The sequence below is a fragment of the Chironomus tepperi genome, unplaced genomic scaffold (assembly GCF_022539635.2).
Source record: "Chironomus tepperi strain 1889 unplaced genomic scaffold, CSIRO-AGI_Ctep_v1 contig_260, whole genome shotgun sequence".
Taxonomy (NCBI): domain Eukaryota; kingdom Metazoa; phylum Arthropoda; class Insecta; order Diptera; family Chironomidae; genus Chironomus; species Chironomus tepperi.
In genome coordinates, this window is record NW_027226382.1 from 1,000,270 (window position 1) to 1,027,156 (window position 26,887).

General features: G+C 32.3%; 4 protein-coding genes across 4 annotated transcripts; 1 reads left to right on the plus strand and 3 right to left on the minus strand.

Moving 5' to 3' along the window:
- Positions 1 to 8,059: 8,059 nt before the first annotated feature.
- LOC139091692 (antigen 5 like allergen Cul n 1-like) lies at positions 8,060 to 9,010 on the minus strand. Its single transcript, XM_070641844.1, has 2 exons — positions 8,709 to 9,010; positions 8,060 to 8,654 (listed from the first exon to the last, which is right to left on the minus strand). Exons 1-2 carry the CDS (start codon positions 8,979 to 8,981, stop codon positions 8,196 to 8,198), a joined length of 732 nt encoding a protein of 243 aa, XP_070497945.1. The 5' UTR covers positions 8,982 to 9,010; the 3' UTR covers positions 8,060 to 8,195.
- Positions 9,011 to 9,768: 758 nt separating this feature from the next.
- LOC139091731 (antigen 5 like allergen Cul n 1-like) lies at positions 9,769 to 10,537 on the minus strand. Its single transcript, XM_070641891.1, has 2 exons — positions 10,271 to 10,537; positions 9,769 to 10,212 (listed from the first exon to the last, which is right to left on the minus strand). The coding sequence occupies exons 1-2, from the start codon at positions 10,535 to 10,537 to the stop codon at positions 9,769 to 9,771; spliced, it is 711 nt and encodes a 236-aa protein (XP_070497992.1).
- Positions 10,538 to 11,050: 513 nt separating this feature from the next.
- Positions 11,051 to 11,761, minus strand: LOC139091732 (venom allergen-1-like). Its single transcript, XM_070641892.1, has 2 exons — positions 11,570 to 11,761; positions 11,051 to 11,509 (listed from the first exon to the last, which is right to left on the minus strand). Exons 1-2 carry the CDS (start codon positions 11,687 to 11,689, stop codon positions 11,051 to 11,053), a joined length of 579 nt encoding a protein of 192 aa, XP_070497993.1. The 5' UTR covers positions 11,690 to 11,761.
- A 2,032-nt stretch (positions 11,762 to 13,793) lies between these two features.
- On the plus strand, positions 13,794 to 14,729 carry LOC139091698 (uncharacterized). The gene is made up of 2 exons (XM_070641852.1): positions 13,794 to 14,095; positions 14,168 to 14,729. The coding sequence occupies exons 1-2, from the start codon at positions 13,837 to 13,839 to the stop codon at positions 14,653 to 14,655; spliced, it is 747 nt and encodes a 248-aa protein (XP_070497953.1). The 5' UTR covers positions 13,794 to 13,836; the 3' UTR covers positions 14,656 to 14,729.
- The last annotated feature ends 12,158 nt before the right edge of the window (positions 14,730 to 26,887 follow it).

The following is a 26,887-nucleotide window of genomic DNA, read 5'->3' on the forward strand; positions in this document are numbered from 1 at the left end:
GGCTTTTGTCTTAAATTGTTAAAAGCTGTTAAAGTTGATATGTTATAATCATTGAATAAATTAGTGGAATCATATAAAGCATTGTATACTATAAGTAAGAAAATTAGGTAGGTGATTAGGAAAGTTAAAGTTTGTCTCCGAAGTTGGCTAAATATCAATTGTATACCTTCTTGTGATATCTCCTGATATCACTAAATACAACGCTGGCGACCGAACTATATGCCGAGGTAAATACGGTATAGTATAGAAGTTTGCAATGTATCAAAGCTCCACTATCAGGTTAGAGATGATAAGGCTTACGACCAACCATTTTCGAATTCAACATGTATAAAGAAAGCAACATAAAGCAAATAGGTTAGAATTGATGAAATTCAAGCGTGGAAGTTCATGGCTCTTATATGTCATGAGTTAAAATTGAAAATAATAAATATTGATCAGCATAAAATTCCTCTTTGTACAAATTTTCAGGCATTTTTGCACTCGGAATTTTAACATCCAAAACTCATGAAAGCATTTTATTAAAGAATTTTTTTATGCTTTAATAAATGGAAAAAATGATAATTATTAGTGACATTCTACGACTCAACATAATCATCACTTTTATTATGTCATCAGCATAAAAATAGTTAATGAAAATTAAATAAGCAGTGGAGAATGCGTGAATGGAATTTAATGAAGTTAGAATAGCGCTTGCTTGAATATAGTCGAGGAATTTTTAATTGAAATGTCATAAAAGCTGTTTTGTGTGTCTGTATGTCAAACAAAATATTTTTTGATAATATTATAATTTCTATTTTAAATGATAAATGTCTGATGAAAAAATTCGTGAATTTCTAACGAAATGTCAAATCAATATTAATTAAAATCCATTAAAGTATGTATCATTAGACTTCAAACTAGAGAAAGAGATTCTAGAAATTTTTGAATTTTAAATTACATTTGTCCCACTTTAGTCGATGATTTCGTGGTTCTTCATTTAATATCTAGACCAGTGTTGGGGAATCATTTACTTTTAGTTGCACTCCTCGACAGATACCGCACACGGCATTAGGTTCATTAGATTTCCAAAATTTAAGACGGCACTTTAGAGTAAAGCTGCACAAAGATTGCAAATCTTCGATTTAGACTCATTACTAGGATTCGGCCAAGAACTGTAGACCTGGATTTCCTGCATTTTAGTTACTCAGGCGTGCAGAATTCGACTGATTCATATAGCTCGTCCTTGACTGCAGGCCTGAAATTTTAAACAAACTCTACTCATTGGTGACCCCAAAAAAATTTAATATTAGTCCATTTCCCATCATGTTCTAAATATTATAGAAATACATTAATTCTTCATACAAAAATTAGACATAACTTTCGACACTTCTCCCCCGATAAAACACAAAATATGTAATAACCAAATGACTCTATAGTGAAAGCATTAAAACTTTTCCCTCTTAAATTTTCAAATTACAAAACGACATGGTTAACTAAAAACGAAGGAAAATGGCAGTAAAGGGAAACAGCGAAAAAAAAATATTGTTTCATATTTCTCACTTGCTATTAATTTGTGTGATTAAAAAGTGAGTAATTAAAACACGAAAAGCCTTTCAATTTTTCCTCTCCTTTCTTTCGTTAATAAGAAGAAATAGAAAAACACCAGACGCGATAAAATAAAGTCACTAGTCAAGCAAGGGCTCTTTCATAAATGACGACCAGCATTTAGGAGAGAACTGAAGCAAGTTTACTTACATACTCCATTGGCCGTACAGTTCAGCTGTGATCTATTGCCTCTCTCAGTTGACGTTTAAAACTGGCCCTATCGCTGGCTGCACTTTTTCATTTGACAATAAGTCTGAAGTATGATGGAAGTTATTTGAAATCAAAATTGAAAGAACCAAGCGACAAAATGCGACTAACTTAAATTTTTCTTGTAATAATGACTCCAAACCAGTCATCATGTTGCCATCAGGGCAACGCGTCTTAGTCCCGATAATTCGACGACAAAGCGAAGAATCTTTGATATTAAGCGAGCTCTGAAACTTCATAAATTTTAATACAGTTGGTGTCAAAAATGCAATTTTCAGATGACGTCATTAATGAACAAATCCCATTAAAAACAGCAAATACAACAAAAAATAATATTTCAAAATTTTTCCTAATTAATTTATGCCTTTTGGTATGACTTTGTGTGATAATTGAATTGATATGTAAATTAATGAATTTTAATGTGAGTAACGAGCGAAATGAACGAAAGTCGGCACGAGATATTTATCTGATTTACTATGAGAATCAATTCTCATTATCTTGACATCCATAAATAATAAGTCATCAAAGTTCATTTCCTATGACAGCTACTTGTAGCTTCATCACATCGTAAAAAAAATGAATGTTTTTATTCTTTTTCAACGTTGTTTGTTGTTTCTCTATATATGGCCTATTCTAACATGCTGAGGTCATTCCATCATCATCATAAATATGAGATTTGTCATGTTTCAGTTTATTGATAACACCAAAAAAATAAAAAAATCTTTATTTTCTTTACTAAATCTTTCATGGCAATTATTGGTTTATAATGTTTGTTTATTCGCTTCTAAAAATCACCAAAAAGTCACGTTTTGGAACATGTTAATCCATATTTCTCTTTTACATTCTTCAGTTTTTCAATTATTTATCGCTCTTCTTGTTGTTTAAGAGGCTCTTTTTTTTTGAAAAGAAGAAAGAAATTATTAGTGTGCATGTCAGCATGTGTGGATTGATTAATTAATAATGATCGATGATTTTGCTATGAAATTTTGAAGCGAACAAATTTTTTGGAGAGATTTTATGATCCGATAAAGATTATAAAGGTTTTATGATGAGTGCTTGCAGTTTTATTGCCAGAGTTGTGATTTCAGGTACTATTCGCGATTGAGGTGACTGATTCTATCGAAAGCAGGCCTGCGACTGATCGTTACCTGTTGACAGGTAAATTTTTTTGGCCTTTCATTCGCCTATCACTTCATGATTAGTCACAGGTTTAACCTGTCTTTGATTGCAACTCTGATAATCAATAAGTTGTGCAAAACGTCTGCATTTCTTGCAATTTAGTTACACAATTCTGCAGTGTTGAGCTCTATCTTATCAATAGTTTAACCTTTTTCTACGGCTACGACGTACGATTTTAGTCTGCTGTAATTTTGAATTGAATTTTGAAAGAGAAAGGAAGTTCTTCAAAATTAAGCCTTACTTTTGACTGTATTCATTAAATTGAGGATCTTCCCAACTCACAGCTCTCAAGCCCATTCTATGTCCCAATCACAAAATATGATAGAAATCCTACCAAAATATCTCTCAATCCGCCAAACCTGCCTAAATACGTTGTTTTATAGCACTCGGTATTATATTTCTTAACCACAAAGTAGATTTTTATATTTATTTGATTTGTAGTTATTCATCCAGAAGTGAGATGAAAGCAAGATGAAGAAGGTGCTTAACTGCCGTATGCGTTATTAACTTCACCAAACATCTTTATGAAATTTTTTACATTTGTTTGTTCATCACAAAAGTCGCAATTTCTCACGTTTTCTTTGTTTTTTTAGTCTCGGTTTGTGTTTGTTTTAGCAGTTGAGATGTTAACAGTCGAGTGTGTTTGATGTTGATAGTGAAGTTGTACTTCCATTGTTTCTGCCACAGAAGCTATGAAAAGACTCATTTTAATCTCATTTATATTTAATTTTCTTAAAACAAAAAATAATTTTCCTAAAGAGGAATTAAAGACATTTATGCTGAGAAAATTTTTGTCGAGCATGCCTACGCAAAAATTCAGCACACATTTCACGAATAAATAAAGACACAGACAAGAGGGAAAAATAAAAAAAAAAGCCGAGTTGAAAATAAACTTTTCTTGTTTCCATCGAGAAACACGATGAATGAAGTTTTTAATAAGTGTACTGACTCATTCCACTGACGCATGAAAAATCCCCTCCTAATATACCTTTTTACCAATGTTTATAGCCGAAGAAACGTAAAACTTTTTTCCATTTTTCTGCTACCCGTTTTCCATATTGAATTCTCTATTTAAAATCTATACACGATACTGGAATTATTCTTACTGACATCATAAAACATTGTAATTTATGCTTTGAGCGAATAGAATGAATTTGAATTAAATAGGAAGTTACATCTATTGTAGAATTAGAATATTAATCAATTTCCACAAATTATCCCGATCGGCACTTATTGAAATGTTGCCATGAAGACGACGAGACGGCTGTATACTTAAAACTTAGGTTCGCTCTAAATCCCAGTCCTGTGTCTATCTGGTAGAACGAAAAGATATAGCCAAAGCTTCAGGCTTGTGCATATAAAATGCAGTCGTTCAACCTTGGACTAACAATCAGGTACGACCAGAAGTTTCAAAAAACCAAATAAATTTGCTAATTAGCTGTAAATTGGATCTAAGTATGCTATCCAATCGTTATTGTGGTGCCAAAATTCCAATATGTGCCCATCGGCCATTTGTTGTGTCTCAATCCTTTTTATTTCATAAATTAATTTTGGAGCACTTTATTGATTAAAATAATCAAATAAGATCTTCGTCTAAAAATTAATTTCCTTTAAGGAAATGTGTGGCACAGATTAAAAGTAAACAAAACTTTTCCATGTTAGAATTGTTCTATTCCTTTCTATATTTTTTATCAAATCAATATTACTATACTAACTATTTCCATTTGTATATTCATATGCCTTTCATATACACTTGTAAACAGGGATGTAGGTAGGGTTTGTGATATTTCAGAGTCCTCATGCTAATTTTAGGATGAACTGCTCCTTGATTTTTTGAGTTCTCCTAGCCCCTGACTGGCGTGACTCTGGTATGGTACTGAAATTAAATCAATTCCGGGACCAAATCGGAGTCACTCCAGCTTGAAGTTGGATTTTTGATCAATTAACCGATTTGTGCTATTTAGATCATCCCCCTCCCTATAGCGTTATGTAATAAATGAACGACCCCTAAGTTACTCCTCTTACTACACCCCTCAAAACACCACTGCTTCCAAAAAGCTATAAAAAACTTTTCCTCGCTTGTTATTGTTTAATCAACTGAAAATAGGAAAATCGGAAGTTTCAAAAAAAATTTTTTTGTTGAAATCACTTAAGTAGCTACAAGAAAATTCTTCCGCTTCTTATTTTATTGGCATATAAGAAAAATATCAAAGAAAGTAAATATCAAGTAGCATGAAATAAGAATATTTTGTTGTTATTATAATGATGTTGGTTTCTGTAGTCACTTCCGATAGCTTTCAATCAATTTTACCATTAAACAAGTCATCATTATGCTGATTATGTATTTCAGTGTCGGAACTTTTGTGTACATAATGATCTTTATGGCTTTTAAAAGCTTTATACTTTAATGCTAAAATGTCTGTTTGTGCTTCTTTTTGTTTGACGTATTTTTGAAGATTTTTGGGGGTTTTTTGTTAAAAAATTTTAAGATTTGATGTGAAGTCTTAGCAGAGCTTGAAGCTTTTGACTGTTTTAAAGTCATGTCTTGGCCAATTATTTCCAAGTCCTTATAATTTGAAGAAAGTTAATCCTGAGCGGCACATATGAGAAAAGTATCCTGTCGACTTCTTCCAGGTTCCATCATGACTCATGAGTATTGGCATTGTATATGGCAAAATATCACGTGTGGAGCCATAAGCTCATGGAAGAAATCTCTTGATCTAGACAGATGGAATCAGAAATTGACATTTGTTACCCAGCGTTAGCGTTAGAGCTAGTTTAAGGAGATATCTATGGTAAGTCATGGATCGTAGCTGATGTGTTCAGCCATTGAATTAACTTCCAGGTTAAAGTCATATCTGTGACGTAGTTTGTGAATTTGAACAGAGTCGTGGCTTTAAGAAGCAATTTCTTTTCTGGGAAAATTTACTGCTTTAAGTAAAGTTTGTATCCCCATCTTGTACAGGATACCTTAAAATACCGGACTTTAAAAGTTAAAAAACCACTTAACCTAGTATAAAACTTGAACATTTAAGTGATTAAAACTACATCAATTGTATAAACTCAATGACATTTATTTATTCTACCTCTGTACATTCTCTGTAATGTACGCAAAAGTTCGAAAATAAATAAAACTGCTGACATTTATAAAATAACATCCATGACATCATTTCATCAAAAAATTACCATTAAAACGAGTTTAATTACATTAAGAAGAAGTTAGGAATCGAATAAACATTTTAAGATATATATTTCATTATTGAATAATTTGACATGATATCATCATCATGAATTGATTAAAACTTTTTCATTACCTTCACATCCATATTCAAAAATCTTTATACTTTTTAGATTGTTGGAAGGAAAAAAATGAATTGAAAAGTTAGAGTTTTAATTAAGAATAATAGAAAGTACTGATGATACTGAATGATAAAAACAAATAATAAGGAAACATTGTTTACCGTTGTGCAATCAAACACACAAGTGTCTTCTCCTTCCTTTTTGCTGTCTAAATACAAAAACACGAAGAAGCAAAACTTTATCATTCAACTTTGTCAATTTTCACGTCTCATAATTTCATCAACTCACTCAGGAACTGAGTAAAAGAGGAGCAAAAAATCTATGTGCTTTAATTTAGTTCAACGATGAAACTAAACTAGAAAGTGCTGAATGAAAACTTTTGACAGATTTTGTGGCAACAATAAACACTTCCTCTATGTATATATATACATTTATCGCATTCTATTTAGTTCATTATTTTTGAACTTTTGAGTTTATTTGCTTGCACGTATCTTCCGTGTTTGTATTTTCATGCTGTGAAGTTTTTGTTATACTTTCTGCAAATCTTTAATTAAAATTGTCATGAGAATATCGCATTTCTCACGGGAGAAATAAATCCAATGAATGAGTTTGATAATTTTTTTTTGGTTAAATTTGATGACAGCTAATTAAACTGAGCAAGCAAATCATGAAAAACGATAAATTTTTGGAGGTGGATTGAACATCACGACTTTTTTGTTAATTAAAGATAAGACTTGGAAATTTCCAATTTTAAATTCAGTTCATTCCAAAAATTTGTTTATAATTTGAAGGAATAGAAGCTGATTCGACATGAAAAGTAAACTTTTGCAATTATTTTGAATGATTTCATTAGTCAATTGCTGAAAGTTTAATTGGAAAAAATACCTGGAATTGAATTTTGAAACATTTGAATCATCAGTCAATAGGTAAAGGAAAATACAAATTAATTGACTTAATTAACATCCTATCAAGTGAAAAATAGAACATCCAGAAGCCAAAATAATCATTTTCAGCTCATTTCCTCTTCAAAAAGTGAGAGAAATGTCGCATCAGACCTGACGACAGATCGTTTATAACTTCAACAATAATGTTATGTATGTCATGCATGTTTACATACATACTTTACTTTGGAAAATACAATAAATAAGCTTATTGAATTCTTTACATAATCATGTCATAGAAGATTGGAAAATGGATTGAAAAATTGAATGTAATTTTTTTCTTCTCTTTTTACAATGACAACAAAACATGTAGGATGAATGCAGATAAAAAAATCTTAAAGGATGTCGCAAGCACAAGAATGATTGAGTAAGCTTTAAATCAGTGGTGGGTAGCTTGTGTGTCGCGGCACGTCGGAATGGCATGAAAAAACTCAAATAGTGTAAAAATTCAAAAGTGTTGTCAAGTTTGAATACATTTGGGGATGAAGCTCAATCTCTATATCCTAACGGTCAAAAAGCATACTCTCGAGAGATTACTAACCTTCTATAAATTCATTACTGCTTAAACTATCAGCTTACATTGCTCTTGAAATCGAACTCTTCGCTAAGGATTCATATTGTACCCTACACAATTATATACTTAGCAAATATTGCTCAACGATACATAATGAACTAAAGTGTACCGTGCCTCAAAAAAGGTTACCCACCACTGCTTTAAACTCTCTAAAACGAGATATACATAGAACGAATAACGGCAGCATTTTTGAAATTACGTAAGCAATTTACTCAAAATTGTGAACCAAATCACAATCATTCTCAGAAATTATGTCGATTTTTATAAGCAGTAATCTGATTGCTAGACACTTTAGGATTATTTTTATTCTTAGGAACGAAAGCTTATTTATATGTTCAACTTTTATCGTACATTTACTTTTGATTTTCCATACAAAACAATATTTTGGTGTTAATTATTCAAATCGGTATTTAAGCAGAGCATAAATTGGGGAAAGTACTGTCTCTTGTTCTACATGCTGATCCAGGGTTTCCAATTTGATAAACAGCTTGGTTCAAGACATTGCCGAATGAATAATTGCATGTAACCAATGTAGTTGCCCACTGTACTGTTGTAAATCTTGCTGCTGCGCATCCAATACGAATGGCACGGTCTTGAACCATTTGAAGGAAATGTCCAATTGCGGAAATTCTTTCTCCTCCACAACAGTTGCGAATATCAGCTACAGTAGTGCTTGTATACTCTCGATACCATAAATCAACTGCTCCTCTAAGTTGGTTTTCAATCGGACCAAATTCTCCAGTTGTTCCGTGCATATATATATTTTGACCAGCTAATGGGAATGTAACAGTGGATCTGCATTGATCGTGATCCATTCTGCATTCCATAACATTAAGTTCAGCTAGCCAAGCAAGTTCAAAATCCCAAGACTAAAATGGTCAATATTTTAATTTTGACAGTTTTTTAAGTTTCAGGTAACTTACCAATGCCATCATTCTTGATGCGGGTGCACTTGATAATCCTGGAGTTAGTCCGCTAGCAACTGTATTGCGATAGCCATTGTGCACGTCAAGTAAGACGTTTATTTCCTGAGCACCTAAAGGTATAACTCTTGCATCTGGAGGACAGAAAATGCTTAAATCTCCAGTTGTGTTACAGGCAATATGACCTGCACATAATGAGCAGTACCCAGATACACTGCTGATGACACTGAATGAATACAGAACTAAACAAGTAAATAAAATTGATTTCTTCATTTTGACTGAATACTTTCAAATAATTTAGATTTTTGCAATTTTCTGACATTTATAGGCATTGCCAATTTTTATCTTAAATATGATAACATTTAATATTTTTCCTGAAAAGAGTTAACATGATGTTTTCTGTAAAAGATAGTGTTTACTAAAAATTCAAGGTTTGGAAGAGTTGCACGTTTTATTTTACAGGCGCTAGTTTCAAGATCAATGCCAAATTGACACTGTCCTTCCAATTTGAGATTATGATCAGAATCTTCAATTCAGTGGTGGGCAACGAATCCTATGTTACTCGGCAGACTAGTGTACCGCGTCGGTCGTGACTTATGACCAAGAAATGCCGTGGTACAAGAAAGATTGACCACCACTGCTCTAGCAGTCTTAAATTTGACTTAAAAAGTACATAAGTTAGAGAAAAAATACTAAATTTATTTCATATAGTTGCTCAACCTTGATGACGCAGTAAACGCATGTAATAAACAACATTGATAACCAGCTGGTCAAAATTGTAAACATCTAAATTTTATCATTTTCGCAACTTACATTTTGATAAATTCAAGCAAAATTCTGCTCATTTTTCGCCATTCGCAACTTATTTATTAGGCATTCAACATTAAGGTTTAAGACTTCAATTTATTTTGTTTGCTATTCACACTTTATCAAACGCTATTATTATATGATTAAGCATGTGTAGTCATAAAAAATTGAAAATTTAAAAGAACAAGATGCACTCAAATATTATTGAACTAAATTTAGACTTTACTGTACCAAAACCAACATTTTTCTCTAATTATTGACACAAATTTGTATAAACTTCATGTGTTCCATCAGGACAATCTGATGCCGTTGGCCCAGCATTATAAACTGGAGAATTAATAAGATTCGTAAAGGAATAATTGCACACCATAAGGTCATTTTTCCAAGTATACCCATATCTAGCTAATGCACATCCTATAGCAACAACTCGAGATTGAACGACTTGTGTAAAATGTCCACTTCCTTGACAGCAATTGGTCATTTGAGTTTGATTAGCTGCTTTGTATTCATTAAACCAAGCATTAATGAAACCTCGAATAGTGGCACTTACTGCTGGATATTGAGGATAATTAGAGGATCTTGCAATAATATTTTGACCAGCAAACGGAAAATTTTCAGTGTTTCTGCAGCCATCGTGCCTCATTTCACACTGCATCACATTTAATTCAGCAAAATATGCAAGTTTTGGATCCCAGACCTAAGATAATTAATATTTAGAACTAGAAAGAGTTGATTAAGTCAAAAGCTGTGCTTACCACAGCAAACATATCGGATGCAGTCGAAAAACCAGGCAGCAGTCCACCAGCTATTTTATTTCGTAGCTCATTATGCACACTGACGAATAAATCTTTATCACTATCAGATAAATTTACAATCACAGCATTTGCTGGACATTTAGAACTAAACGTCCCAGTATTATTGCAAGCAATGTGATCTGGACATAGGTCGCAGTAATCAGTTTGCCCATTGATGTACTGCAATGTGCAAATTAAAATTAAAACTTTGATGAATAAAACGTTCATGATATCAGTTGATTGCTTACTGTTTGCTTCTTGTACTGTGACTTCTTTTTATATTGAAGCAAATCGTGCATTTGAAATAAGGGCTTATCTTTAATATTTGCATGGTAATATATCTGTTCAGATAAATTATAGTTATTGTGGATATTCAAACAAGTTGAAAGAGAAGTTATTGGACTTTAATGTGTGGACAATCAGGCTGACAGCACGACTTGATAAGCATTTGATAAGTCAGTTTATATTCAATAAATCAATAAATCGTTAAATTTGCTGCAGTACTTGTAATTGAATAGTAAGCAGAATAGTTCGATCAAATATCGATTGAATTTTGTCCTGCAAACATATAAGGAGGTGGTATTCTGGATAATATATAGGGTTTCTTTAATCCAAAACTTGAATTATATACTCATGACTGCAGATATGTTTGCAGCAATCTCAAAAAATTTCAAATGATTTTCCTATAAATTTATTGTAAAGCATTTCAAGTGAAAAATTAACATTTTCATGATTTAAAAGTTAATTACATAAACTTGTATATTCGGAACTGGTTCCTTTGGGACAATCAGATGCCGCGCGACCAGTAGTATAGACATGATTCTGGAGAATATTTCCATACGAATAATTACAAGCTACTAAAGTAGTTTTCCATTTTCCATTTGTATATTTTGACACTGCACATCCTACTGCAACAGCTTTGTCTTGTGCCATTTGCAAAAAGTGTCCTATCTTCTTAAGCTTTCCTCCCCCACAGCAAGTGTCAATATTTGATTGTGATGCAAGTTTGTATTCATCAAACCAACTCTTTACAGCTGCATTCAAAACAGAATTTACGTCTTTGAAGCTTCCAGTTGATGCTTTCCAGAATAGATTTTGTCCAGCTCTTGGATATTTTTCAGTTGCTCTGCATTTGTCATGTTTAATTTCACACTGCTTTACATTAAATTCAGCAAGTGCTGCAAGTTCAGGATCCCATTTCTGGATTAAAGAATTGTGAAATTAAGGACGAGTCCAAGGAACTGTTGACAATATACATACCAGAACATTCATTTTTGTGGCACTTTTGAATCCTGGAACTTTTCCACTTGCAAGTAAATTTCTGTCAATATTATGCGCCTTTAAGATAGTCTCCACATTGTCACTCGACAGTTTTACCATCGCTGCATCTTTAGGACATGAAGCTAAGAACTTTCCATTATTATTACATGCCACATGATTGTTACATAGGCTACAGTAGTCTACAGCACTAACAAGATTTAAAATTGTTATCAAAGTTAGAACGAGAAACTTCATTTCAAAAGCTTTAAAGGAACTAGGAAAGCTCTTAGAAATGTTATCTATATTTATAGGCACAGGTTAATCACACAATTGCGGCACGTGTCCACTTGAGTCAATAGAATTTTCCAAGAAAATAAATAAATTTTATCCGCAATTATTGTTCTGTCACAAATGTATTTAAATCCAGAACACACTTGTGTCTCAGATTTCCAGATGTCTGCTTGACTTTCGCTTCCAGCAAATAACGATTATTAGGAAGACTTCTATTATGAAATTTATTCTAATACAAATATTGAAAAATTTACAGTTATGATGCTTGTCAAATTACAATCACAAATGCTACTGAATTTGAATACTTTTTTATTACTTTTAAACACGAGTATTGGAAATGCTTTTTGTTAGGCTGTCGCAAAATAATGTAAATCAAAGATTTACTAATAATTTTTGCTTGGCTGACCATGAATATTATTTTTCGTTATATTACAATTTTCTGTTAATTTACTGCCTCACTTTTAGTTTCTTGGTTAAGGCTGGCGACTTGTTAGGCCAACGGAGCCTACGTATAAAATCAGTGCGGTCCCTATATGTGGCTTGGATTAACAACCTCTCACCACGAGAAGAAGAGGGTGGTACATGTTTGTGTTAGGATAAGTGTAGCATAGGCACAAAGCGTATATTATGCATTCTCATACATTCGAGAAGCTTAGACTGTTTTCGCTGAATTTATAAGCAATCTTTATAAGGAATTATATTTATAAGGAATCTAATACTTTGAGCAGCCTAAAATTAGTATTTTTTTGTCTTTTTATTTTCATTCAAAAATTGAAAAGTTTCGTTCTGTTTAATCGAACTAGTATATTTAGAGGAGCACGGGAGTGATTGGTGATCAAATTTCAAATTTTTCAAAGCATCTCTAGATCGTTATTTTGTAAGTAAAATCGTCATAAACACTAAATTGGCGCTTTAGTTTACCATTAGTACTAATCTATATTTTAAATAGCCGTGATCCAATCAACCAATATTTTCAGGGTTGATATAAAACATTTAATTTCACATCCTATGATTCTTAACAATTACAATTTTCTTTGGAAAATAATATCTGATCTGAATTTATTTGTAGACTTAACTGAAAATTTATACATTTATTGAATTTTTGTAATTTCAGATGATCTATGACATCCTTTAGATGACGCCTAAAGCTTCCAATACCAAGTGCATTACTGTCTTTGTCGACAGCTTTCTTCCAAGAGTTCGTTGGTCGTCAACCGTAAACATCACCATCTCCATCTACAAAGTCGGATTTAAAAACCATATTTAATGGAGCTTCTGCAGGTTTTCTAATAACATGACTAGCTCATTGGAGGTTTGTTTACTTTGGCTCGTCTTATGATATCAGCCCCTCCTTTATAATAAAATTCTGGGTCTAAATATGACTCTAAAAATCTTATTCTTGTCAGCTTAACTAAATATTATGCACGTTAAGCGGCATATTTTCACAGTTTGATCTCCAATGGTGTGTTAAAGTTAACTCTAATAATGGATACCAAGTAGACAAAGTCATTGTCTATTGAAATTCCTAATCACCAATAATTAGATGCGTTCCCACAAGTTTCAATGACCTCTTTGAAAAAGCACTTATATGATTCCAAATGTCGCTATAATATCAACACATGCAGCTAATAAGCTTTGCTATAATTTTAATTGGGGAATGATTTATGACTTCTCCTACTTACACATCACTTATTCGCTCAAAAAAATAAAGTTTAATAGAATAAATAAATGAGAATTCCCAGAAAATTGTTTTTGATTTCAATATCGCTTTGTACTTTCCAGATGGGAATGTGGCTGATTGTTATTTTTTAAAGTAGTATCAGTTAGAAGATTCGAAAAGAAACAATTTTATTCAAATTGCAAATAATGTTCGAATATTTATACACATGTATAGTACACATAATCTCGGTAGTATAAAAGGTGTTGACATGTCATGTCTTTAATCAGTTGAAATTCTCACTCTAGACAGAATCGAGATGAAATTACAAATTGTTTTAGTTTTCACCGTAGCCTTGGGCATGTCATGTGCTCACGAGTTTCGCTTGAGAAACAATTGTCCATTTACAGTATGGCCAGGTCTTTTGGGTAATCCAGGTAAAGAAACACCATTGAGAGGAGGATTCCAATTGAATAAATACGAAACAAAAACATTCCATGTTGGTCGTGGTTGGGGTGGACGCATTTGGCCAAGAAGAGATTGCGATGGAAATGGACATTGTGTTAGTGGAGATTGTGGTAAGTTATTTTGCTGAATTTTATATTTTTTTCCATGACTAAAACAAAAAAATAAATAAATTGTGTGCACAGGAAACAAAATTGAATGTAATGGAGCAGGTGGAAATCCACCAGCATCACTTGCTGAATTTACACTCGATGGTTGGGGTGATCAAGATTATTATGATGTATCACTTGTCGACGGATACAATCTACCAATAAAAATCAACTTGATTCCTGGAACATATAGAAAAACAGGTAATGGAAAATATGACTGCACACCAGCTGGTTGTTATCGTGATTTAAATGAAATTTGCCCTGATGAATTGGCTGTTTGGCAAAACGGATGGAAAGTTGCGTGCAAAAGTGCTTGCTTAGCATTCAATACTGATGAATATTGTTGTCGTGGCGCTCATAATACACCACAAACTTGCAAGAGTCATCATTGGCCACACAACTACCCAGCTGTTTTCAAACAAGCTTGTCCTGAAGCTTACAGTTACGCATATGACGATGAATTGAGTACATTCACTTGTCATGGAAATCCCGAAACGGGTTATGAAGTTGTATTCTGTCCATAAATACTTCTTGTAATTCTTTTTAATAAAATTTATTGTTTTTTACGGAGTTTCTAAACTGCCGTATGATTACAACATCCAACTTTTTCAATACTTAAGACAATACTTACTTATTTACTTCTATTGATATACAAGTTAATTGTGACTTGACCTTGACTTTCTGTAGAAGTCACCTAAAGCTGGTTCTATCGCTGGGTAATGCTTGCAAAATTCCCAATTTCAAGTGCTATACTGAATTTATCAACAGCTTTTTTTGATGAGCTCTTTGGATAATCACGTGATCTTTTGACATCTACAAAATTATGTCAATATTGAGGCAAAATTGGAAGAAAAAAAAACCATTTATAATTATTGAGAATATGCTGTTGAATTCCCACTTTTATGATTATATTACTCTTTATAGATGTGCAGCAGCTAAATAGAAACCCTATTTAGATCTAAGGTCCAGTGCTTATGTCAGCTCTAGATTCAATTTTACAGTAAATTACAATATATTCTCGTCGGTTCTAGTAAAACCTCTCCACGGGGAATCAATAGCTCTTGTATCTTTCCAACATCTTTAATGACCCGATCTTTCATCTCACGTTGTCCAATTCTTGGTCATTTAAATGCTACACTTAGGAAGCTGAAGTATCCAAACGTTCAAAAAAGCACTAGGTTGATGATGGGATCTTAAACCGGGAGTTTAAATTCAACACCAACATTCGTGATCTGCACCTTGCTAAGTAGCTCACTCAAGACACTTTTGCTTCTTCATTTCTAAGTAATTTCAAGTATGAACGTATCGATTCAAATGAAATTTCCAAACATTTTAATTCTGTTTTAAAAATTAACTTCGCAAATAGAATTCTCATCAAAAAATTCTAATTAAATAAGAAAAAGTACACAATTTTAAGTTATGTGATAGCAAAATTCTAATGCAGACAATGATGGATTATATAAAAATTCATGATACATGATAAATATTCCAAAAAGCAAACTCCCCACACACCAAAAATACCAACTTAAATTCATAATGTGAATAAAAAATAGAGACTGACTTACAGACCAGCAACTCGCATAAGAAACAATAGAAAGAAAAATTATATCAAAATAAGGAGAATAAGAAAGACAAAGAAGTAGATGAAATAACATCAGCAGCAAAGACATAACATAGCATATCCATTCTGTATAGTAAGATACCAAAAAAATGATAAATTTGATTGCCGTTTGATATCCATTAATTTAACGACTCAAAAAGCATTATTCAATGTCATCAGGATAGAAATTTGAAATTTCTTTCTTATTTTTCGAAAAAAAATAAAGTTGATTCCTCTGCTTTTTTGCCAGTGTATCACGTTTAGTTCTTACTTTTCACCCATTTTTCATTGTTTCAAAAAACCAAAAGAATGGAAATATTTTTAAATTTACACAATTTGAAACACGAGAAAGTAAAGAACAAGTGAGAAAGAAAGACGTATAGAATCAGATGGCATCATCATCATCATCATGGAAGCATAATTTTTTGATAACAATAATTAATCATTCTCAAATTTTTACGGTTCTGCTTGTTAGGTTGATGACTTTTTGTTGGTTCTTGTCGACGGGTTTTTGAGGTGAGGATGAGAAAAAGGAATTTTTGTGTTAAATTTTAAATAAAGTTTTTTTTTTTTTTGAGAATGAATAATGATTTCCAGGAAATTCATAGTGAGGTTACAAATTTGTGAATGAATGGATTACTTTTTCTAGTTAAGTGACTTTTGAAGGTTTCATTTTGTAATTAATTCCTTGTTCTTTGTTGGATCGTTGAGTCTGCTGTGTTGTAATTAGTACATAAAGTGTGAAATGGAATGCAGTTCTTGTAGACACTGCAAAAAAGCTTCAAGATATGGATTTATGTCAAGCAATTTTACATTTTGATTGCAAAATCACTGAATTCAGAATGTTTTTAAAATCTAGCTAGAAGCTTTCATTTCAGAAGTGATGCTGAAATGGCATCAGTGGTCTAAATCAGTGGCATGCAACTTTTGAGACACACCTTGGTGGTAAACCTCAATCTAAACAGCACACGGCAGACATCTCCAATAATTTTGTTAGGCATACTATTGTGCCGCGGTTTATAAGTTATAACCTATGATCTAAATAGTTGAGCGTTAGCACCACGTGGCAAATATCCGGTATTCAACTCCAGAAGATATTTTTCTTATTCATCGTCCTTGTTACGAACCTCGATTCGTGTGTTGGATCCAGTTTTGAGGTCTCTTTCACTTTGTGTGTCACAATTGTTAGGTTTATCCACGATGTGGCCCAGATCCCACAACAAACTGTCTGTCTAAAGGGTGTAATACATAGATTATTGATCGTAGTGTCTTCAGCTCATAAGTCTGAGCCCTTCAAACATTACAAATCACACGAGAATCTGAAAAGTTCATCGATTTTCAGAGCAATAACCATAAAATTCCGTCTATTTGTTGATCAACAAACTATTCATTAAAGCTATTGTTGGGAATTTTGAATAACAAACTAGCAATTGAAGTGTCACGAAATCTGAGCGATAAAACTTCACGTGCTTATAAATAAATATTTTATTAATTTTTCAAAACATTTACATTTATGTGGTATGAGCAGCTTTTTAAGTAATACATGATTCTACAAAATATTATAGAAAAAAGTTCAGATTGTTATCATATTGTCGATATCTATCTCGTTAAAATTGTATTTAATGGTTTGAAGTGCTTGAGAGTCATTCGCTTACTAGGTTATGCTGACTTAACCCCATAGCTACAATAAGTCAAAGCAAAAGACTTTCATTCCTTTATATTATTATAAAATCGGAGACCGCCCAACCTCCCCCACGAAAATCGACCATAATAAGTGAACAACCCCTTATTTGTTAGATAAATCTCATTTAAAGTCCATTGAACTAGCTCCTGAGCAACATGGTGAGAGAAGCTAGTGACATTGATCTTAAAGTGCCTTACATGAAAATCAATTCCATCGTAATGACCTTTCCACTGTTGCCAAATTTCATCCTCTCTCAAAATTATTCTCTCTCAATGTTTTCAACTCTCACGACTCCCAATGTTGAATGTTTTTATTGACATAAATTGTTTATGTTTACACAGTTGATGCAACATTGTCCAATGTTTTACCGACTGCAAAATGTTTAATGTTTTGATCATTACATAAAAACCTTCATTCACAATCTCATTCTGTTGTGTTTTGAGTCTGTCGAGAGAAAAACATTTCTTCAGTCTTTAGCGCGTATCGGTCGAGAGAAGGTTCATCATCGCCATGACGTGCGGTTAAATAAGAATGAGAATAAAAAAAATTATTTTTCAAATAAGAAATTACTCTAGAATGAAAACATTTACGAAATAAGTGGATTGATTTGATAAGAGAATAAAATATGAATTTTTGTTGTGTTTATAAAAAAAAAATTAAATAATTCTTGAAAGATGAAATGAATCATTAAATCATTTATGCTGATAAAAAATAATAAATAGGAAGTTGGAAATTTTCTAAATTAAAACAAGTGAATTTTTGAGTGTAAAGAAGATATTTTAAGTGAACTCGAAAGAATATAATTTGGTAAAAAAGCCAGAAAGTTCGTGAAAAAAGCAATAAAGGTTTTGTGTGATTCCTAAATATTTCCAACAAAGTGGATTAAAACTGGATAACATACAACTCGCTCCTTAAAGACACCGAGGACGAGTAGCACGAAACACAGAAAAAAATCGATTTTTTGGGTTGAAAAGTGGATGAGATTTGCCACAAAAAATACTACGAGACATTCTCAAAATACAGAATAAAAAAAAAAGTAAGCAAAAGGGAATAAGAAAGCGAAAACTTAAATGGAAAGTAAAGAAAAAAGGGCAAAATGCGACATTGTGCGGATTTTTTTTTCTCCTCTCTGTTCTGTTTGCTTCTCCTTTTTCGTCTTCATCTTCATCTTCGTCTTTAACCTGTTTTTACGGTGCTGAATCTTTAAATCTTCTCTACTGCTGCTCTCTTCTCAATACACACAATAAAGCAGAATAAAAGAAATATTTTGTTACTTTTTGAAGCAGGCAGAATAATTTTTTTTTTTTATCCATAAAATCGATCCATCGCTGCGTTACAGCATGAGTTAAGGCAATATTGACGATTAAAAAAAATATTTTGCGACAATGCATGATCTGGCAGATGAGATACTCCTTGCCACTTGATACTTAACTTTATGAAAGCTGCAGATGTGTTACTGTAAATAATATTCACTTCCCTCTCCTCAACTCTGATCGTGCATCTCTTTTATTTGCTCAGGATGAGTTTACTCTGTCATGTCATGTGTTTATATTAAACATACTTATGGATATGCTTCAAATAAAATCAAATTGTCTGTGTGATGTTTAAATAACGACATTGATGGGCGAGCAAGTTGATGGCTTTTAAGAATTTAATTCTTTTCCTCTTCTCTGTTCTTTCCGAATTTTTTTTTATTGTGAATCATTAAAGATTGTCTCAAAAAATATAAAGGCAAAAAAAAATATTGTTTGATTCGTTAATTTTTAATGAATAAATATGAGATAAAAATTGGAAATGACAGCTGCTCGTTGAACATTTCTTCTTTAAAATGTGAAACTTTTTGACTTGTGGATTAATTTACTTAAAGAAAATGAAGAACATAAGGAGAAGCAGGATCCTTTCTGATGAACTTGTAGTGCATAATTTGTGGAATAAGTTGATTTTAAGGGCTTGTCACTTGGGAATTATTTGTGATGTGATTAAAAATTGTAGACACTGGATGTAGTCCAGTCGTTTATACAATTTCTGAATCAAAATTTTCGACTATTTTAAAGGATTAGGTTAATTTGACTAAAAGAAGCCAGGAAACGATAGAGTCTAAATTATTTTATGTGTTCACACTTAAGGACGAGGGTTTGATGCAGTATTAGCTTTGATTCCGAGCAACACAGCTAATTTGCTAGGACACTGCCAGCTGTATAAACAATAAGGACACCTTACCCTGAAGGCACTGTGATTGCTAATTTCGACCTATTTAATATTTAATTTCCCATGTGGCTCAAATTCAGGATTTTAAATCGATAAATTCCACTCAAATCCTTCCGAAAAAAACTCCTAGTGACCCATCCTGAAACTTCCTTTTTCTCATATCAAACAATATAATAAGTCTTAAGTGCTTATGTGTTTTTGTGATGTTCAAAAATTATTAAATTAAATGAAATGTGTAAATTTGAATGACAGCAGCAAGTGATTGCAGCACAAAATTTTTTTGAAGCAAATTAAAGGAAAATAAAATTGTTTTAAAATTAACAACAGATGTTTATGTCCACAATTTGTGTGCATTGTGCATAAAAAATTTGAAAATCATCATTATTGTCATAAATTTATATCTCGTTCCTATATGTTGTATGTGCAATGGATGCACGCAAAATGAACATAAATGAGCATTTGGTTGGTGTGCAAAAAAAGAGACTTTTTTATGTGCTGTTTTTTAAAAACGACAACAAAAATGTGACAAAATTTCGACAATAAAATAAAATATCGAGAAATAAGACAGAAAGCAGAGACTACAAGAATGAGCGCGTAATTTCCATATTAATCACATTTTAAATGATTCGCGATTGTAAATATTTGCTTATGAGGCGACATGGATGCCAATTTTGTTCATCTCTTGACTTCTTTATGTGATTCATGATCTTCATAATTTTTATTTTTGTCATTTGAAACTTTTCTGCTCATTTTCTTGTTGTCTTTGCTCGTTTTTTAATTTTTATGGATTTAAAGTTTCATTTTTTTTCATGTTCTCGTTGCGGGCAAGATTTTAAAGAAATTTAGTGTTAAAAACAGAGTTGGAGGATAAAATTTGATTTTTACTGATTTTTAGAGTCGACGACTAGAAAAATTGCAATTTTTGGGAATAAGATAGTTTTTTTCTAGGTTTCGTCCCTTAGCTATAGGCATGCATTTTAGATGAACAAGCCTGCAGTGTTTGGTCGACCTTAATAGTTATTATAGCAGTTTTGGACGAGCCTAAAAATTGAAGTGTAATTGCTAGTTTAGTGACAAGACACAATGATTGAAGTTCTAATGAAAGTCATAAATAACCTCTGATTGTCAAGCCACTTTAAATTCAATTGCAATTTAAAATGAAAAGTCGACAGTTAAGAATTAAATCCATATTAGTATTTTTGACGTTACAAAGTAATGCATCTCTGGACAAAAAACTCAAAATGTACATATTTTTTTTGTCTGTACAGATCAAAGTGAATAAGAAAGGAAAGACAAAAGCAAAGAATACCAAAAAAAGAAAAAAATCTGAAGAAATGTGAATGAAAGGTCATTTTTTTGTGAGAAAGAAAATAAAAATGTTAAAAAACCGAGAACAGTCTTTAAAAATCACAGCATGATGTCCTGCTTTCTGGAAGAATTTTAAGCAATCAAAATTATCCAAAAAACATTTTGCAAAAGTCAAATCAGATATTTTTGTTAAAGATAATCGAAGACAAAAATGCAGATTTTGAAGCTAATGAGATCGTGAAGATATTGGAATTAAGTTTCAATGGTGATTAAATATTTTTTTATTTCTTCCTGCATAATTTACTGTCATGTTTGGTTTTCTACTTAAAACTTATGTTATTTTCGTTCATTTTTAACAACCAAAACACAAAAATTTGCAAATAATTAAATCCAGTCGTGGGCAACCTTTTGTTATTCGCGGCACATTTTAATGATACGACTCGAAATCGCATGCAGCACACGGTTTATGCCATTTCCAATAATTATTGATCTCACATTAGTGTGCCGGATCACATAGGTTGCCCATAACTGATTTAATCTGTGCTAAAAAGATTGAAGAAGTTCAATTTGAATAATTTTTATGACTTGTTCCACTTTCCAAAAAATGACCTCCCACTTTTGATCCTCAAGTACTTATTCGACCATAAAATGACTATCAAAAATCTATTGACACACAATTAATGCCATAAAAATAATTGTTTTGAGCTCAAACAGACACATAAGAAAACCAATAAAAATGAAAATTTCCAGTCGTGTTCAGACAGCATTAAAACAAATCGTTGATAAGAACGTAAGGCGCTAAAGTATTCATCGAAAATAACGGAAGTTGTAAATTTCATTAAGGAACCATTAGCTACCGAGCTGCTAGAGCTTGTCTTATCCCTATTAAATTTCAATTTCGAAACACGTAAAAATTAACAAAATGAAAGCCGGAAATGAGGAAGGAAGAAATGCTAGCCAGAGAGAAGTCAAGCAATGACAATCGAAATTAAATTTTCTATAAAACTATCCACAAGAAATTTCATGCAATGTCATCAGTATCCAACAATGAAGCAAGTTGCATCTTGTTGAGATTTTAACGAGAAAATTTTGTCCGTATGAGGAATGAGCAAAGACACGAAAGAATGTCATGAAGAGGCGACAAAAGGCGACATCAGAGAAATAACCTTTCATTATTGCCAAAGAAAATCAATAAATTTTGTAATTGGATACTTTTCCACTCTAAAACTCTTCAATTTCATGTTTCATTTCTTCTTCTTCTGTCTGCAATAACTTTTTTTTTTTAAGTTCTTTACGTAGTTGTTATTGTAGCTACATAGTTTGGAGTGTCTGACTGACGTAAGTCGATATTTAAATAAAGACGATAGAATTTATGGATAGAATTGAAATATTTCCTTCCTATTCATTTCCTGAGTGATATTACGTCGTGCTATATTCCCAAGTGGGCAGCTTGCTAAACGAAATTCCAGTGACAGATGATTTAATTTCTCGTGTCTCGTCCTCCGTTAACATTGAGAAAAATAGGAAGAAGATATTAGTCGCAAAAATAGAAAGTGGAAGTGACAAAAGAGAAAGAATAAGAGTGAAATATTCTTAAATTTGTGTTAAAGCTTCTGAATTCTTGAATTTCTGAGAAGGTTAGCAGACAGGCAACTCGATTAGAATATTGAGCTATTAGTAGATTCAGATGTCAGTTTCAGAGGATTTTCGATTAGTTGCTTAGTCTAATTTGAATTGTATTCTGAGAAGCACAATTTGTTAATCGATTAATCGATAATGTCTCAGGTCCTCGTGACTCTGACTTAGTTCCAAATTCGATTTTAATCCGGAATCATGACAGTGTCACGTCGGTCTGGTGCCGCTTAATTTTGCTCTTTGTATCTTTGTGATTTGCTTAATCCGAATTGCAAATGACTTGATGCTGTGGATCTTTGTATCTTCGGGTATATCATTAAACGGGAGGTAAATGAATTAGTGCTGTAGATATGGATGATGAAAGTTTGTACATCAATAAGATTCATCAGAGTCATTCCTAACTGATTCACAATTCATTTGCGAATATTTTCACTTGAATATGTTTACAGTTAGTGTTATTTTTAGAACAAGCATGTCTCTTAAGGACATCACTTCCTTTGTGATGTTGATGTTGACAAAGATAAAGAATAAGTGAAAGATAAGTGGTAAGATGAAGACAGCAACATGTCATTCTTGCCTTTAAGCCAAATAAAAGAAAAAGTACTTTGAAAGCTTTAGAAATTGTGAATATCAAAGCATGATGTATCTGTATTTTCACATCTGCAAAATTTTTTCTGAGATTTCAAGAAGATGAAAGATGACGAGGACTTTTAATATAAGCGATACAGATTTAAGATGCTTGAGAAAAAGAGATATAAATGTATTTTGACGTATGTTTTGGGATTTTTAAGAATTTACCATGACTTTTTGATGAAATTGATATAAATTAAAGCAGATTGATCTACATAAGGGTGCTATTTGTCAACAAATGTGTTTTTGACGCCTTCTACCTTGCTGCTTAACCTTTGAACCTTTCCCATTTCCTCTCCTCCTTAAATGTAAATCTAATACGTCAACGACCACACAAATTTCAAAAATAAATCTCAATTTTTAAAAAATCTCTTCATAAGCAGAGCTAAATTTATGAGTACAAGACATTTTGTATGTTAATCTTCATGCCCATTTTTAAAAATCTGTAACTCGATCAACAATGTCGTATATAACTTGCTATTGGTACATGAAAAAATATCAACAAGCTGAAAAAAAAAGTTGTCATTTTTGGGAAATGAATTATAGTCCATAAGACTTGACAGCCGCACATTTACACCTCCTATATCTTTGACAATTAAAATTACCTGACAAGTCAAGCAATCTTGACGCCCATAAAACAAAAATGTTGTTTGCTTAAAAATAGACACTGTGTGCGTATGCCGAATATTGAAACAATTTTTACATTTCAATAAAATATTCAGCACAACAGAAGCTGAATAACATTCATCATAAACAATATACTGACATCCAGCAGTTTGCAAACAATTCAATTCCACAACATGACATTATGATTGATTCATTTTTACAGCAACAATAATAAAAAGTCAATAAATTGACAGCCACAATGTCCATTAAATATTTGTTGCGCCAAAAATAAAAAAAAATTCAAATACTTTTTTTTTCATCTTCTACACCCACAAATTATTCACATTGGAAATAGCAACTGAAATTGCCTCCCTCTTGTGTCACACACAGTGTTATAATTTGTTGCTTTTAAATCGATTAAAGGTGAAGAAGAAATAGAATTTACGCATGCATTATGGTCTGAGAGAGTTGGATATAACAAAAGGCAAGCTTCTTTTCCCTTTATCTGCCACACCTCCTCTTAAATTGACTTGTGAGTTGACTTAAGTGGTTAATTATAGTTTTTGTATTGTTCCTAAAAAAAGAGACGAAACAATGCAAACTTTTTGTGCTATTGTTTCCACAAATAAAACTCCTCATTCATCGTCATCCACCCTCGCCTTTTTATCGTGCTGTGTACTCTGCAGTTAAAATAAAATGAAATGAATGCACAACACAACAAAATAATTGAGGATGGAAAAAAATATGAAAAGAAAATTGCTATTTTTATGAAGTTAATGCTAATGTAGCAAGTAGAGTAAGAATGTCTATTGAATTTATGAGCAAATTTCTCCATCCTTTTCATCATAAAAGCCGCCTTCAATTATAGAAACATAAAAATATTTTGCCTGCTTTTTTTTATTTTTTTTGTTTCTTCCCCATCAACTAACTCATCATCAATTTTTGTCTCGTGGGACTTTTTTCTCTTCGTTTTCTATATCATTTATGCTAAAGCATAACACATTCAATAATGTAAAGAAGAAGGCGAAAAAAAATGGAAAAGAAATAAAGGGAATTTGAGTGAGAATGAAAATTGTAATGCAACTATCAAGTCAAGATCATTGAGTTCTGAATTTTATTCGTGATGAGGAACTAGGGCGCATCTTACCACCTCATGTCGGGTCTCATCTGAATTTCTAGAGTAATCCATGATTTGGTCAAGATTTGACTAATCTTTAAGAGGACTGGACATGGTCTTTCTAAACAGACAATCAGCATGCAACAGACAATCAGCATCCTGACTAATCTTAAGGTTGCTGGACATGGTTTGATCGCGAACAGAAATTGAGCATACAACAGAAAATCAGCATCCTCTCATAAAATAACATGCTGATAAGTACATTTAACCAATATAATTGAGCATGCTCAATTTAGAGAGGATACTCATAAGCATTCTTATTGATTGCTCAGGCATTGTATGACTGATGTTAATAATTGGTAACCTCTCCAGGATGGCTTTATGTTTGAAATTAGACAAAAACTAAGAAACTTAAAAATTGGTCAAGCTCAACCGACAGGGTGCTGCAAAAGCAGCTTCACGTTTCTCTGCTTATACTGCGACTTAGCGATGTCCTAACGAACTCAGTGTGCTATTCGAAAAAGTCTTAATTTGAAGTCTCATCCTGAACATACCAGATTTAAACCGATATAACTGCCGGCACTAAGTCTAGAATTTTTAATTGACTAACCAACTTGTGCTTATTCGGAATAGCTCTCTTCCAAATACAAAGCAAACATTCTGCTCTAAAAAAAATTACAGCATTTTCCAAATTACATGCTAAAATTATTGCTGCTGATGATGATGATTATGAGAGCGACGACGATGAGGTAAAAATGTGAAATACGTGAGGAGAAGGAAGATATTGTCATGTAGGGGGCTTATTGCTGAACTCATTTTACATGTATATATGTCTATGACTTTTGTGAGCACGCGAATTAAATTTGTTCTTTACATGAAAATGCAATATCATTTATGCTTTAAATAATTTTAGTTCCAATGACACAAAAAAAGTATACTTTTCAGGCACGAAATTGTTTAAAAGAAAAATTCTGCCGATAAGCGATACTTGATCCTTTTGCATATATAATAATAATATTTTTATCGATTGAATCGTTGCATAAAGGATGGGAACGTAATCAACTTTCTGTCGAAAATCATATTTGCAAGCATATATATATTTTATATGATTTCTATAAAATCGAATAATCAGAGAATACGTTTTTATCACGCTGAATAGGGAATGAAGAATGAGAATTGAAAGAGAAAACGAAGTAATAAGAAGTAGAATGTGCTGAATATTAGATTAACGAGCTTCTGTGAATATTTTTGAGTCTGAAATAAGATCACCAAATATTTTTGAGACAGAATGGAAATTGAGTTAAAAAATTCTATCTTCAGCATAAATCATTTACTGAGAATCGCGTGGGTGATGAGCTAAATATTGAGTTGCAAAAATAATTCATCCTCATGTTGTTTAGGGACAGTTCGGAAACTTCGTAATGATTAGAGCAGTAGTGGACAACCTTTTATTTTTCACGGCGCAACTGGATGGTAAGCTTCAACTGAAATTGCTAATGATTCATGACATTTCCAAAAATGCTCGAAGGCACACTAGTGGGTGCTAATAAATCAGTTGCAGTCTGCAAATTTTGGTTCATGATTTTATTATAGGTGAGAATCTGAAAAGACAAATTGTAAAGCTACGTAATTTCTGAACATTCCTTCCCTCAACTATTCAAAAATGCCTGCGAAAATTTTAATTTCCATTTTCTTTTCTAAATTTGAATTCCATTGAATTCCTTGAGCTATTTTCTTCATATGTCACAAATTCCTTCAGGAAATGTTGTTTAATTTGAGATATTTTAGCTCACTTTCATGTCTACAGGATATTTATCCTCGGCAAACTTCAATATTGTGAATGAAACCCGATCTGCACATGTTGAAATGTTGCTAGCAAAGCGACGAAGCGGCAGTATACTTAGAATTAAGTGACAGTCACTTGTCGGAAACAACCAAATTAGCTGACAGTGTGCTACCGCCTCATTG

Coding starts and splice junctions, on each gene's coding strand:
- LOC139091692 (XM_070641844.1), bottom strand. CDS start 8,981: ATGAAGAAATCAATTTTATTTACTTGTTTAGTTCTGTATTCATTCAGT. Junction 8,655..8,708: donor CATCAAGAATGATGGCATTG/GTAAGTTACCTG, acceptor TGACCATTTTAG/TCTTGGGATTTTGAACTTGC.
- LOC139091731 (XM_070641891.1), bottom strand. CDS start 10,537: ATGAACGTTTTATTCATCAAAGTTTTAATTTTAATTTGCACATTGCAG. Junction 10,213..10,270: donor CATCCGATATGTTTGCTGTG/GTAAGCACAGCT, acceptor TAATTATCTTAG/GTCTGGGATCCAAAACTTGC.
- LOC139091732 (XM_070641892.1), bottom strand. CDS start 11,689: ATGGTAAAACTGTCGAGTGACAATGTGGAGACTATCTTAAAGGCGCAT. Junction 11,510..11,569: donor CCACAAAAATGAATGTTCTG/GTATGTATATTG, acceptor TCTTTAATCCAG/AAATGGGATCCTGAACTTGC.
- LOC139091698 (XM_070641852.1), top strand. CDS start 13,837: ATGAAATTACAAATTGTTTTAGTTTTCACCGTAGCCTTGGGCATGTCA. Junction 14,096..14,167: donor TTGTGTTAGTGGAGATTGTG/GTAAGTTATTTT, acceptor TTGTGTGCACAG/GAAACAAAATTGAATGTAAT.